The 13,917-nt window shown below is 34.5% G+C and overlaps 1 protein-coding gene and 1 pseudogene across 1 annotated transcript in view; one reads left to right on the top strand and one right to left on the bottom strand.

Moving 5' to 3' along the window:
- LOC101703973 (transmembrane protease serine 11C-like) overlaps positions 1-13,917 on the top strand; it is a 50,373-nt gene that overhangs the window by 19,630 nt on the left and 16,826 nt on the right. The window contains 2 exon segments of the mRNA XM_087187145.1: positions 805-872; positions 6,459-6,622. Coding sequence (XP_087043271.1) covers positions 805-872; positions 6,459-6,622 — 232 coding nt within the window.
- LOC147825185 (U2 spliceosomal RNA) lies at positions 3,256-3,362 on the bottom strand (annotated as a pseudogene).

Below are 13,917 nucleotides of genomic sequence, written 5' to 3'. Positions count from 1 at the left end.
TGACACAAGCTCTTTCTCCTCTGCTATGCCCCTCTGTCATGCCACCCTATCTTTGAGCCAGCTGACTATGGACTAAAACCTCTACAAACTGTGAGCCAAAATAAACCTTTCCTCCATTAAGTTGTGGGTGTTGAGTATGATGTGTCAGCAATGAGAAAGTAATTAAGGCATCACATTTTAAATATGTCAGGAACATATTATTGAAAAAGTAGGAAAAATAGATTATACTCCAGGCAATATAGGAGTCAGCCATTGTGCAAAAGAAAAAAGATAGAAACATCTCCTCTGAGGATATTTCTGTTAAGTTTTATTGCATTGATATTCAGTATGTCTGTATGTGAATTTACCTCTTAAAAATGAATAGTCTGATTGGAATTAATATGAGAGAATGAAAAAATGGAAACAAAGTCTTTGTAAATAGGGAAGGATGGAGGGGTTGAAGGGAGGGCAGGGGAATGGGGAAAAAATAAGAACCAGGAGAGATTATGTAAAGGTGCAAATTTCCAATGATGAATGTCATTATACTGTATACCTAAAATGTACCAATAAAATAAAATAAAATAAAATAAAAATGAAGTCTTTCCTACCATGCTGTTTCCAATAATCCAGAAAAATCTCAACATGGAATGTTTCATATTAAGGAATTATTTAATTCCTGTAAGATATAGAGAACTTAAATGAAACATACTTAGCTGTACGCTGATAAATGATCAAGCTGAATGATGGCTACTTACCTCATTATACTACACTATTTGTGTTTGTATGGAAAAAATACATCATTTTTTATTTTACTTTTTCTAACAGGTAAATAAAACATTTCATGAATCCAAACTAAGAAGACAGTATGTCAAATCTCATGTTGTTCAAGTAAGGTATGTACATTAGACTTGAGAGGTACAGAGTTATGCCCTTCATCTCCACTTCTCATACTCAACAGAATGTTTTTTGCTTGGCACACAATTGAAAGGTTGAAATAAGTTTGAATTTGGTGTATTAAAACCCCAAGCACTTCAAATATAAAAAACTAAAATCTGATAGAAATTTATTAAACCACACCAAAGATTTCTACCTGATTATGAGCAACAGATGAAGGTTAAATGAGGGTTCTCTTTTGATTTGAAGGTACAAGGTCAAAAAGCAAATCTAAATTGGAGTATCATTTCAAAATTAAAAAAAGAACAAGTAAGATAAGACAGCTATTCACAAAATGGTCTAGCTTACACTTGTATTTTTGACTTGCACATAAAATTGAAAAACTGATTAAATGTAAACATTGAGGCATTTCATATTAAAATAATAAATTTCAGACATTACTGAAGAATCAAAATCTGTGATAATACTGGGCTCACATTCCCACATCATAACAATGGACAGAAACTGTGGGTCTGCAGGCTGCAGCAGTTCCTAAAGCTCACACCGTGTGTGTGTGTGTGTGTGTGTGTGTGTGTGTGTGTGTGTGTTTATACCTATCGGCTTCACTTCTCATCACTATCCTGACCCCCTAGAAATCAAACTTCACAGCTGTGTCAAGCAGCCAAGATATTTATCCAAATAATGCTGAGGAGCAGAAAACTGAATATAAATAATCTGGAGAAAAATAAGTTTAAATGGACAGGAATCTAGTACATCAAAAAAGTTTATACAGAAGAAAAAAACAGCATGTCTCTAGAAACCCAGCTTCCTAAAGAAAGGAAACAGAGTCAGTGAGTGAAGCAGTACATTATTTTTTGCCACCAAGAAACAAACACCAAGCCCCAGTTAGCATTAAATTTTCAGTAATTATTTGACATCTGTGATATCCTCATTGTGCTATGTCATGAAAACCAAACAGGAAATAATACCCAGAATAAACCCTTCGTAAGCTTATAATACAGTTAATGGATTCAATGCTTAGAATATGCATTATTTACTCATGGGCAAGAAACTGTGCTGGACTCTGTTGCATGATAATGAGTTCTAATATGAATAAAATATGATTTCTGTTCTTATGAATAATTGAGAAATCAATTAAATAATTGATTTCCCTTAGCTAATGTGTCCTGGAAAAAAAAAGTTTTGAAGCAGACAACCTAGGTAGTGGAGATCTCTAGTTTGTAAATCCTAGAAAAACATAGCTACCTAGATGAATGCAGTGTGAGTCTGGATGAGAGCAAAACTGCAAGCGTGGGTTAGAAACTAAGGAAGCCACTACATAGCTCTGCCCTGGAGTGAGATTCCTTCAGTATTTTATGATTTGTTTTGTGTTTTGGTTTTTTGGTACCAGGGATCATACTCAGGACCTTGTGCTTGTGAGGCAGGCAGCGCCACCACTGGGCTAAATCCCTGGCCTAATGATTTGTTTTTTAAACAAGCTCAATGTAGTGGACTATGGCCCCCTTATGTGCATTAAACATGTTATCTTTTCCTTTGCTATTTATTATAAGCATCATTAACCATTAAAATGTTACAAATAAAGTACTGTGCTTGATACTACGCTGGAGCTAAGAAGCTTCCTAGTGTAACCAAGAGATTAAAATGAATCTTCAAACATTAGGATTCTTTTTCAAAAATGAAGCTATATTTCCAGCTTCCTCATGCTGAGAACAGAAACTTCCACTCCCAGGCCTTTTGCAAGAGTGCTTCAAAAGAGCCAGATTTTCAGCATTTCCTGGCCCCTCTGGTGAGTCAAAGCCTGGTTAAATCTACACATGCATGTTTCCTTGCTTTAACTTTGCCCCTTCTATAAATTAAATTGCTTCTGTGGGCTTGAGACTAGCTGCCTTCCCAATTTGGCTAAATTGTTAGTAATCTTATTTTTCCATTTGTATGGGATTTTCTCATATTCTCTCAATGGTAGGCAGGCAAATAAATTCAGATAGTCAGGGATGGATTCAAGCCTCTAGAACCATCCACTTCTCTATACCTAGAAGCATAATAACTGTCTTTACCACCCTGTATTAACCTAACTCAGGATAAGATAAACACAGAAGCATAAACTAAGATCATATTTTAAATTATTCTTTAGTGCTATTTGGAGGAGGGAAAGTTTCTGCAGGAACAAAAAATAACTTTCAAAATGGATTAGTAAACCATTCCTGCAGGGGAAAGCATTCTTGAAATGCAATAATTCTATAGGCCTTTGACAAAAATTACATGAAATTCTACCCAAAAGCTCAACTTGCATGTGTTACAACTGCCAACATTTTTTAAATATACCTATTTGGATTTGAGTTGCATTAAATCAATGCCTGTAATCCTAAATTTTCCCTCCCCTTCTCGAGGTAATTTTTAAAATGCAATTAGAAAATATGCCTAAATATATTTAAGACTAGTATTAAGTGCTTAAATTACACTTGATCTTAGCCAAAAGGCTGAGAAGCGATAAAGTACTTAAAGTAAATTAAGTCCATAACAAAAATAAAATAAATTCTTTAGTATTTGTAATAAAAATCTCAATGACTAAAATAAATATGATATAATTGTTTTCAGTGTCCATAAAAAATAAATAAACATAAAAATGTCTTTCCAGAGTAACATTATTTAATAGGATGAAATGACATATAAGTCAGAAGTGATTTCTAAGTGTAGAAGGAAAAAATAATAGCTACAAACACATATAGGAAAGTTAATATAATTTGGAATCCATTTATGACTAAAAAGCACAGCATGTGATATTTTATTTTCTTGGTTTATTTTTAAATAATTATGGTTTATTTTTAATGCTCTTAATCTGTATCTCCTTAGAGCTCATTTAACTTAGTTAAAATCCTATATAGTTTGTATTTATTAGTTTCACGTTTTACAGCTGAATAAACTAAAGCCAAGATAAGTTAAGTATCTTGCAAAGGTGACACATTTAATAAATAATAAAGCTACAATTTAACCCTAGGCAATCTATCTAGATCACTGTACTAATCCGTCTAATCTCCAGCTTTTGCTCCTACTTAACTACATTTCATCTTCATATAGTAACCAAAATGGGATGGAAAAGTGTGCCATTCCCATTTGATGCCCTCCGACAGCTTCCCACAAAGTCCAGACTCTATTCTAATACACAGGGCCCTTCTTGAACCAGCCTCAAGGCGCTCTCTGAGCTCATCTCATGCCCTCCCTGGTTCTCACTCACAACTGCACATCCACACTGAAACTACTGCTCTTCCACTAAACACACTACAGTTGTTCCTATCCCAAAGCTAGCAAACACAGACAGCTCTGGACAACATTACACAGACTTTATTCAGTGCTATTGCAGTGAAGGGAAAGGCCCGAACTAAGTCCTAACTGCTGAAGCAAAAGGTAGCAGAATTTTAAAGGCAGAGACGAGAGAGAGAACTTAGATTATCTGCATGCTAATTGGCTTTACCTAAAGAAAAACGATATCCAGCAAGGCTCCCATCCTCTGGAGGTACAAGGGGTGGCCTGCCACCTGCTTTGATAGTTGCATTTTCATGAGACTGCTTTCAGGTCCTTGGAACTGGAATTTCCAGGATTCTAAAATTGGCAAATGTTCTTAAAAGATTAACACACACTTCAAAGAAACAGAGAAAGAATTTATAATTGCAAGTTTTATAAAGTAAATGCTCTATGAGAAGAACAAGGCCTGTGATCAGGAAGAAAGCTAAATTTAAAAAGCTAATGGATTCCTCCTCCAGACTTAGTGTGACTTACTTCTTTTTGTCATTAGGCTCCCACTTCAAGGAGGCCTGCCCAAAGCTGTCTCTCTACAAGAATACAGACAGTATGTGAGCAGGAACCTAGTGGCCTTATATGCTGATCAAGCTCTGGCACCTAGAACCCTGTCTAACCTATTGTTTGGGCTACAACGCAACTGTTAAATGAACTAACAAATATAAAGTTCAGGAATGGAAAGCAAAACTGCCTGTGGCAAAGAATGGTAGACATTGTCAATAAAACTAAAGAGTATTTTGTGAATCAAGAAAAGGTAAAAGAAAAATGACCTTTAGTTCATGTTTTCCACGGTAAAGAGAATACTTAGATTCTAATGGCTTCTGAATAATGATTCATATGTCTATTTTTAATTTGGTTTCAGGTTGTTATTTGATCCAGGAGAAAAGTTCAGAGTGACATCTGTAGTTTAACAAAATATTCAAAATAAACTAAATTATGTCCTCGTCTTTCCATAAGCAACAAAGGGGTTGTCCTGCACTGCACCTGTAAGAGACATAAAAACAGAAATGAAAATACTTAATAAGTTAATGTGAAATTATTAATGGCTCAATACTGTATAAAAGAAATAAAATAATGCCCCAATAGAAAGGACTCTGGTACATCTACACTTTAAAATATAAACTGATAAGGCATGACATAGAAATTAGTTTAACAACATTGCTTCTTGGCCTTTTGGCTAAGATCAAGTATAGAAATTAGCTTAACATGTAGCCTGAAAAAAATTATTGAAATAAGAAGGCAATATAGTCACTCAGAAAAACATGGTTCTTGGCTGTGGCTTGTATTTTTGTTCACAAGTATTTGAAAGTAGAGGTTTTCAGGCTCTTCTTAAGTTACATAGCACTTTGGGTTGTTGATTTTCAGATGTACAAATTCTAGAAATTCCTAAAAAGAGGTAAGGAAACATAGAAAGGCAGACTAGAGCAGAATAGACATTCCATCAAGTCAGTATTGGCTATTGCCTCTAAAATTTCTGGCTTAGGGTGGGTGTAGTGGTGCACATCTATAATTCCAGCACTTAGGAGGCTAAGGCAGGAGAATTGCTGCAACTTTGAGGCCAGCCTGGACTACATAGTGAGTTCAGGCCAGCTTGAACTACAAAGTGAGACCCTGTCTCAAAAAAACAGATAGACAGATATAAATAAAATAAAATTTCTGGCTTATATGTTTGTATCTTCAAAACAAAATGACAAATGAAATAAGTTTAGTTTAACAATTTTTCTCAGTACTGATTTCCAAAAGTTAAGAGCAAAATGGACCAATATTGCCAGTTGTTCCTCAATTAAAAGAAAACCAAGATAATAAATTTTTCTCTCATTACTCTTTTTTGTTATTATTTTCTATTAGCCTTTCTTACAGAGTCCATAGTAGAATTATAATAAAAAGACACATCCATCTAATTTTGTTCAACACTGAGATTTTCAAAATATCACTATATTCATTACCCAGAAGATACATACATTCTATAATGATGTTTATAATAACCAAAAAAATAAGATTATCATCTACATTTAAGAAAGGCAGAAACTTAGGTAAAGAGAATCCAGAAAGCTTACTGTAGTCAAAAAGTTGGTGGCAGAAGATCTAAAATACAAACTCCATCCCTTGAATTCAAATCATACTCTTTACATTGTTACACGTGTCCACAGAGTGCCATTTCTCCTACCTTGGGAAGGACTGTGATAGTTAACAAACAATAAAATAATTCCCCTTTTGCTTAGAAACTCCCTATCCCTGCCACTAAGAATGATAGCTCAGTAATAAAAGAAAAATTTGTTTATGTTTTGCAGCAACGCCAAAGGGAAAGTGGTAATACATGTTGTGCTGAAATTTAAATCCTGTTGTGAAAATAGTGCAGCAAAATTTTGGGAAAGGATTGAAACCATTTTACATGAGAAGCTAAAGGGCCAAACTGGCTCATTACTGATAGATTCTTCTTCATTCAAATTTTCAGGTAAGAATATATATATGTATGGAATGGTTTTCATATTTTATTTTGAATACAGTGTTTTGTTATACAAATGAAAATAGCATTATTTTCTTTAAATATCATTTTATATAAAATGATAGCTACTTTTATCCACTATTAATATAGTCAGGGTCCCAAATCATATTTTGTAAAACAAGCCACCCTTGAACTCATAGCTTCTTCTGTGGAGCACAATGCCACCCTAAATTCTCCTGATATCTCAGAAATCTAAATTCTTAAATTCCAGAATTGTTTGAGCCACTTTAACATCAAACTTTCTTCTTGATATATTTTTAATGGATTTGTCTCTCTTACAGTCACATATGATCCAATCCTTATTCTTGAATAGCTAACAATATTGCCTGATAGCCTGTGAAAGGTGGGAAGAGCAATGCAGCCCACATTGGACTAGGCTATCAGCTTTCTACTCCACTGAGTTAAGCGAGGCTACAAATTTGACCAAGGGCAGAAAAGTATCACTACCCTACAGGAAGGACTAACAGATCTGGGGTGGGGGATGTAGGCTAAGCACTCATTTACATGGAACATCCAAAGGATCAAAAAGCAAAATTTGAACATGTTTCTCCTGGATAAGAAATCATCATGTTGTTGAAATGTGACTCTCCTCTGGTTATTAGATGTTCTCTTACCACCTTCCTCCCTACACAGCATACCCTCTATGTAGTGACCTCAGACAAACAAAAAGAAATACAGCAACCTGCCAATCTGTAGAGAAATCCAAGGAAAGATTTTTAAAAACTCATCTGCTAAAATCATGAAATCTAAAGATACTATTTCTAATAGTCTTCCAAACTTTAAAAACATTATGTACAATTCCAAGAAAACAGACTTCCTTCCAGATGTATGGTTTTTCTCAGCAGTTTTGTTACAATGTCATTCTTTAGGTAGAGCAGTGACTATTATATGTGACCCATTATGTCCAGACAGCTTTGGTATTGTCTTACTCTCTACCGGTTGCTTAGAAACTCCCTCCCTCTTCACCTTCCTCAGCTCAGAAGTGAGCTCCCTCACAAACCTTACTGGAGTTTCCCAAGACCAGGAGTAAATCCCATGGCTGACGAAACCAGTCCTCCCAATTCACACTAAAACAAGTCGATATAAGGCTCACATTCATGACCACATTCACCTTCAGTGAGATGAACTGTTAAATTCATTGTCACTACAAAAGTGGGTCTGGGCTGCAAGAAGTTCAGAAATTTATGGAATTAGGGCAGAGTTGCTGTTACATCACCTTATTGAGTACTCTGACCTTCTTACTCTGACTGATTACTTCAGTTACTTAGCATCTGCATCAAAACATGTCAAGATTGTAAATTTCCTTTTTATACAAGCTGCTTAACATAGAGGAAGGAAAGTCACTACCTTCTACCACTATGGTTTAGATACTGTTAGCCAATGCTATTATGACAATGAATAGCTGAAGACAGCACTCGTATCCCATGCTACAATGCCTGGGAGAGGGTGCTATAGCACAGTGGTTAAAACGATGGATACTGCTATTCAGTGGGCTGAGATTTGGATCCTAGGACTTCCACATGTCAGCTGCTTGACTTTGGGCCTCAGTATAACCATCTCCTCATGATAATGGACATGATAAGAAAAAATATTTCATACGATTGTTGTGAGGACTTTAAAGACCTAATACATTATAGAGCACTTTAAAAACACACCTGATACAAATATCATTACATGTTGAGTTTTTATCAGGAGGGGGAAAAAAGTAATTTTATAGATAGACAGATAATAAGCTGTTATGTCTAGTAATACTCGTGCCCCTGAGCTCCCCCTAAACTCAGGTTGCTCTCAGGGTAAAGGGGAAGGAAGTGGAGATGTTCCTAAGGAAGAATGACCTCACAAAGCACTAGGACGGTCAGGGCACCTTAGCTTCCATTCAGGCTCCCACCAAAAAAGGAATCCCTTTATCTCACAGACTCTTAATTAGGAGATTATTGTGTCATACACTTTAAGAGTAAGTTTCTTTTAGGTTAAAGTGTCTCTAAGGTTTCTTTTCGAGTACTGAACATACACATCTAAGCACTTGTATAGTACCTGGCATAAAGCAAATATATTATATATATATATATATATATATATAAAAAATATATTTATCTCAAAAGAATATTTTCCCAGCCATCACAGTTATTCTTCTAATAACTGAATACTTGCATGTATATTGCACAACCAACTTAATATTAGGGATATATATATATATATATATATTTACATGTTTTCATATATTTAAGACATATATGTGTGTTTATATTGATTCAAAGAAGGGCAATAAACCTATTTAAAGAGATTTTACAAGCTTTAGAAATAAAATAAATCAGGGATTAAAGAAATCATTGCTCTTATGGAAATAAAAAAGTAGGTAAAATGTCCATTAATATTCTAGCTCTTAATAATACCTACTTCAGGAAAATTATTTTAATTATACTTAATTATATTTAATACCTACTTATGGAAAATTATTTTATATAATTTTGGTTATTATAATATTAAGTCATAACTAGAATATGTTTAAATCATCTGTTATGGGCTTAATTTATTTACTTATTGAATAACTGCTCATTAAATACTGACCATGGCCTAGGAATTTGAGTAAAATTATACATTACTAATTATTTTTTGTTTATTCTAATATAAAATTACTTTTCTTTTTGTATGTACATACTAAAAATCAAAACAAGCATATAAAAAGAGTTTTGTTTCAAGACTTTTTAAAAAGCTTCCTATTAATAAAAGTAAAAACCAAAATCTCACAGACTTTTTACTTAGTAGTTTTATTCTCTATAACATGCATATTAAGTCATTTATCCCATATCAGTATTAAAATCAAGAACAGTAAACATAGGTTCCTGACTTCTGGGTTCCAAGCAAATACAGGAAAACACCATGTTCACTGCACAGGGAACATTTACAACACTTTAGCACTGGAAAAGACCTTAGAGACCTCTATCTGATTCGTTTATAGATAAAGAGAAACAAGATTCAGTGATGTAAAGAGATTCAACCTAAGTCAAAAAACAAATAATGGGCAGACCCAAGGCTTGAACTTGAACTGATTCTAGCTGCACTGTGTGTCTCCACACTATTTTTATAAATCGGTTTGGAATTGATGCTGTACAGATATAAAGTTCTCAGTGGAAAACAAAATCTGCCTTCTTTTTACCGAATCTGTAGTTGATGATTTCAAATCCAAATCTCTGACCTTAGTTTTAATATCAATGAAGAAAGCCTGCAAAAGTATAACTAAGAGAATTATTAGGAGAAGATGAGATATTATACAATACTAAATTTAATAAATGTTATGAGGTAACTATACGAATGCTTTCTTAGACACTATGGGGCACTCTAAGAGAAAAAGAATATTATTTCCCTCAGCAAAATGCTTATTTGCACTGAGCCTTACACTAAGAGTTAGTACACATTACATGAAAGGCACAATTAGGATCATTATTTCACAAACATGTTTTGTTTCAAGTGTAAACCACATGACGTAGATTGATAGACTGCTGTCATCCTTGGGTAAAATCAAACGGCTGCAAGTTGCTGACAAAGAACAGATGAAAATTCTGCGTAGGCTACAACCCCACAGCCCTGACTTTCTCGTTCACAATCACAAGTTTTGGCTAATAGTCCCAACTGAGGTCAAAAACACAATGCTCATGGAGGGTCATTTTTTCCTTCAGAGCACATCACTCAAGTTTAATCATGCATTTAAGGTGAATATTTGATTAAGTAGTGTCTCTCTTTATCACACCATATTCTCCATGAAAGCAGAGGCCGTGTTAACCTTGCCCACCACTGCATCTTCAAATCCTAGCACAGGGCCTGGGATATACCAAGTGCAAATAGTTGCTGGGTGAATTTGTGAATTTCATAATATCATAGTTGCAGCTTACTCTCACACACAAGGAGGGAATACCAACTCTCAACTGAGGTTCTTCAAGACAACTAAGCCCTAAAGAAAATGGCATGGTGACCATCTTTTCAGTTCTTCCAAAGATGATACATGTAGTACCAGTACCACTACACATGCATAGGAAAGAAGTTCACTCATTTCATTAAATGGGCTGCCCAGGGATTTAGAGCTTATTTCTCTTACAGAATCCCAACTGAGGGCTGATGGCACATGAGTGGTCCTAGAAGACATTATTATCTCCAGGTTTTGATTGTGAGAAACATCCCAATTAGTAAGAAAATGAATATAATGCATAATTTCTGAGTACCATAAAAGGTAATGCCTCTGACTTCCAAGTTACTAACAAAATCAGTATTTCTGCAGGATATTCTTCAGTGAGAGCTCTATGTTTTCTCAGTGAATTCTAAACTAGATGACTTCTAAATTGACTGGTTAACATAAAAGCTAGAATAACCTTTAATAGTATAGTTTTCTTCTGCCCATTAAACAATTATTTCTTGGAAAATCCCTCATATGGAAATTTCTTTAACTTAATTCTATTGATTTCAATAGGAAACATTATTATGTATTCCCAAATCCCAAAATTTATATACATTTATGCTTAAACATCACATTGCTTTTAAATAGTGATGATTACATCAATAGTTAAATTAGTTACACAATTTTCCCCTTATTATTTAATGAGAGCTTACATGATCTTATTAAGCTGTTTTATAAATTAGCAATTAAAACAGAATATATACGTGATATTTAATATTTTTGTAGTTCACAGTTTAATACAAGACTAAAAGGAAGGCATAGGAAGGGAGGAAGAGAGGGAAAAAGGAAGAAGGAAGGAAAAGCAAAGCAAATGATGTCTCACATACCAAACAAGTTGGCCTCACACCATGTTGCACATGACTATCACTGCCACAAACTATCAGGCAATGTTCTAAGACAAGAATATAGCACAAGACTTGTACAACTAAAAAACTGCAAAGATGACTGTGCTGACTCTCTCTTGGAAGCTCTAGGGAAAATTCCAAATCAGTCCTTATAAAAAGAAAAAATGGAAACAAATTCTTTGTAAATAGAGAGGGTTGGAGGGGTTGAAGGAGGGGGGCAGGGGAATGGGGAAAAAAATAAGAACCAAGATATATCATGTAAAGGTACAAATTCCCAATGATGAATGTCATCATATTGGATACCTAAAATTTACCAATAAACTTAATGAATAAAAGAAAAGAAAAGAAATAGCTGGTAAGGTACAGTGGCGGTTTTAAATGAAATGCCTTATAAAGTTGAATCCTCCTCACTTTAACAGACATGCTTAATGGCTTGACTATCATTTGTTTTTAAAAATAATGATGACTTCCTACACAAAATGACTTGTATATAATGGTATACTCAACGTAGTGAATTGTATAGGTATGAAAAAATATGTAAATAATTAACATAAAACTTCGATTATATGGAAGTAATAGAAGAATAACACAAAAGACCTTTATATACAAATTTAATGTCCTGATAATATCAAAAGTTTTGCAAAAACAATGAAGCTTAGCTTAGCATTCATTTTGGGTTGTTTGTTTTGTTTTTGAGGGGTTCTTTTGAGCAGTATAAGGAAGTTATTGGGCAGAACTGAAAACACACACTTAAAGGATATAGAGTGCAAGTCCTTGAGAAAGACACATGATAGTCTGAAGCTGGGAATATTTGTGTAGGATTTTTTGGTGGTGGAAATCTGAAATTTCTAAATCTACATAAAGTTTGTGTTTAGCTTACAAGAGAAAAGCAATTGCCACCAACAGGTAGGAAGATAAGGGTTCTTTTTAAAAGATCAAGGATGGACGATTTACAGAAGAAAGACACAAGTCTGCCCTATTGTTTGTGTGTGTGTGTGTGTTTGTTTAAAATGGGTGCTATGTTGTTAAAACATTTTTTGAAACCTTTGAATCTTTTATCTTAAGGTCAAGTTTCTGCCATTTATTTTATCAATTAAGGTAATTTATGGACTTATAGCATCTTTAAGGAATTTTGGGCCTGATAGGCCTAGAAGAAAAAACAAACAAGACTAAGAAGCATAAATAAGCCTAGGAAGTAAGGATTTGGAGAATAGACATGAATAACTTAGATAAATTTAATTGTGTCCTAAAGATGTAGTCTTCCTAAAAGTACAGGGATTTTTTTTTTCTTTTGTTTTGTTTGCGGTACCAGGGATCAAACACAGGACCTTGCGCTTGCAAGGCAGATGTGGTGCCACTGAACTAAGTCCCTGGCCTCTTAAAAGTACAGTTTTAAAATTACACTTTTTCAAGAGAACTATAGGCCAATCTCACTAATGAACATAGATGCAAAAGTCCTTAGTAAGATACTGGTAAAGAAGATCACACACCCTGACCAAGTGGGATTCATCCCAGGGATGCAGGGATAGTTCAACATTTGCAAACCAATAAATGTATTACACTATATTAATAGAGCCAAGGACAAAAACCATATGATAATCTCAATAGATTCAGAAAAAACATTTAACAAAATCCAACATACATTTATGATAAAAACCCTACAAAAAATTGGAATAGACAGTCTCCTCTACCTCAATCTGATAGAAGCCATCTATGAAAAACCAACAGCCAATACCATACTAAATGGTCAAAAGCTGAAATCCTGGGCCAGGGATTTAGCTCAATGGTTCCACCACCTGCCCCCAAGTCCAAGGACCAGAATTCAATCCCCTGTACCAAAAACAAACAAACAAACAAACAAAAACTGAAATCCTTCACACTAAAATCAGGAACAAAACAAAGATGTCTATCATCACCACTCCTGTTCAATATAGTTTTGGAAACATTAGCCATAGCAATTAGACAAGGGAAAGAAATAAAAGGAATAAAGATAGGAAATGAAGAAGTCAAATTGTCGTTATTTGCAGATGACATGATACTCTATATAGAAGACCCTAAGAATTCAACCAAAAGTCTCCTAGACCTAATAACCAAATTCAGAAGAGTAGCTGGATACAAGGTCAACACACAAAAATCAATAGCTTTCCTCCACGTGAACAACAGACTCACTGAGACAGAAATGGGGCAATCAATTTCTTTCACAATAGCATCCAAGAAACTGAAATACCGAGGAATCAACCTGACAAAAGAAATCAAACCCCTCTTCTCTGAAAACTATAGCACTCTTAAAAGAGAGATTGAAGATGATATCAGAAAATGGAAAGACATCCCTTGCTCCTGGGTAGGAAGAATCAACATAGTGAAAATGGCCATACTTCCAAAACTGCTATATAGATTCAACGCAATCCCAAATGAAATTTCTGAAGCATACTTCATGGACCTTGAGAAAA

Source organism: Heterocephalus glaber, unplaced genomic scaffold, assembly GCF_053883595.1.
Source record: "Heterocephalus glaber isolate CG9 unplaced genomic scaffold, H.glaber_assembly_v1.0 deba00001509, whole genome shotgun sequence".
NCBI lineage: Eukaryota > Metazoa > Chordata > Mammalia > Rodentia > Bathyergidae > Heterocephalus > Heterocephalus glaber.
The sequence above is the reverse complement of the archived record's forward strand: the minus strand, read 5'-3'. Positions and strand labels throughout refer to the sequence as shown.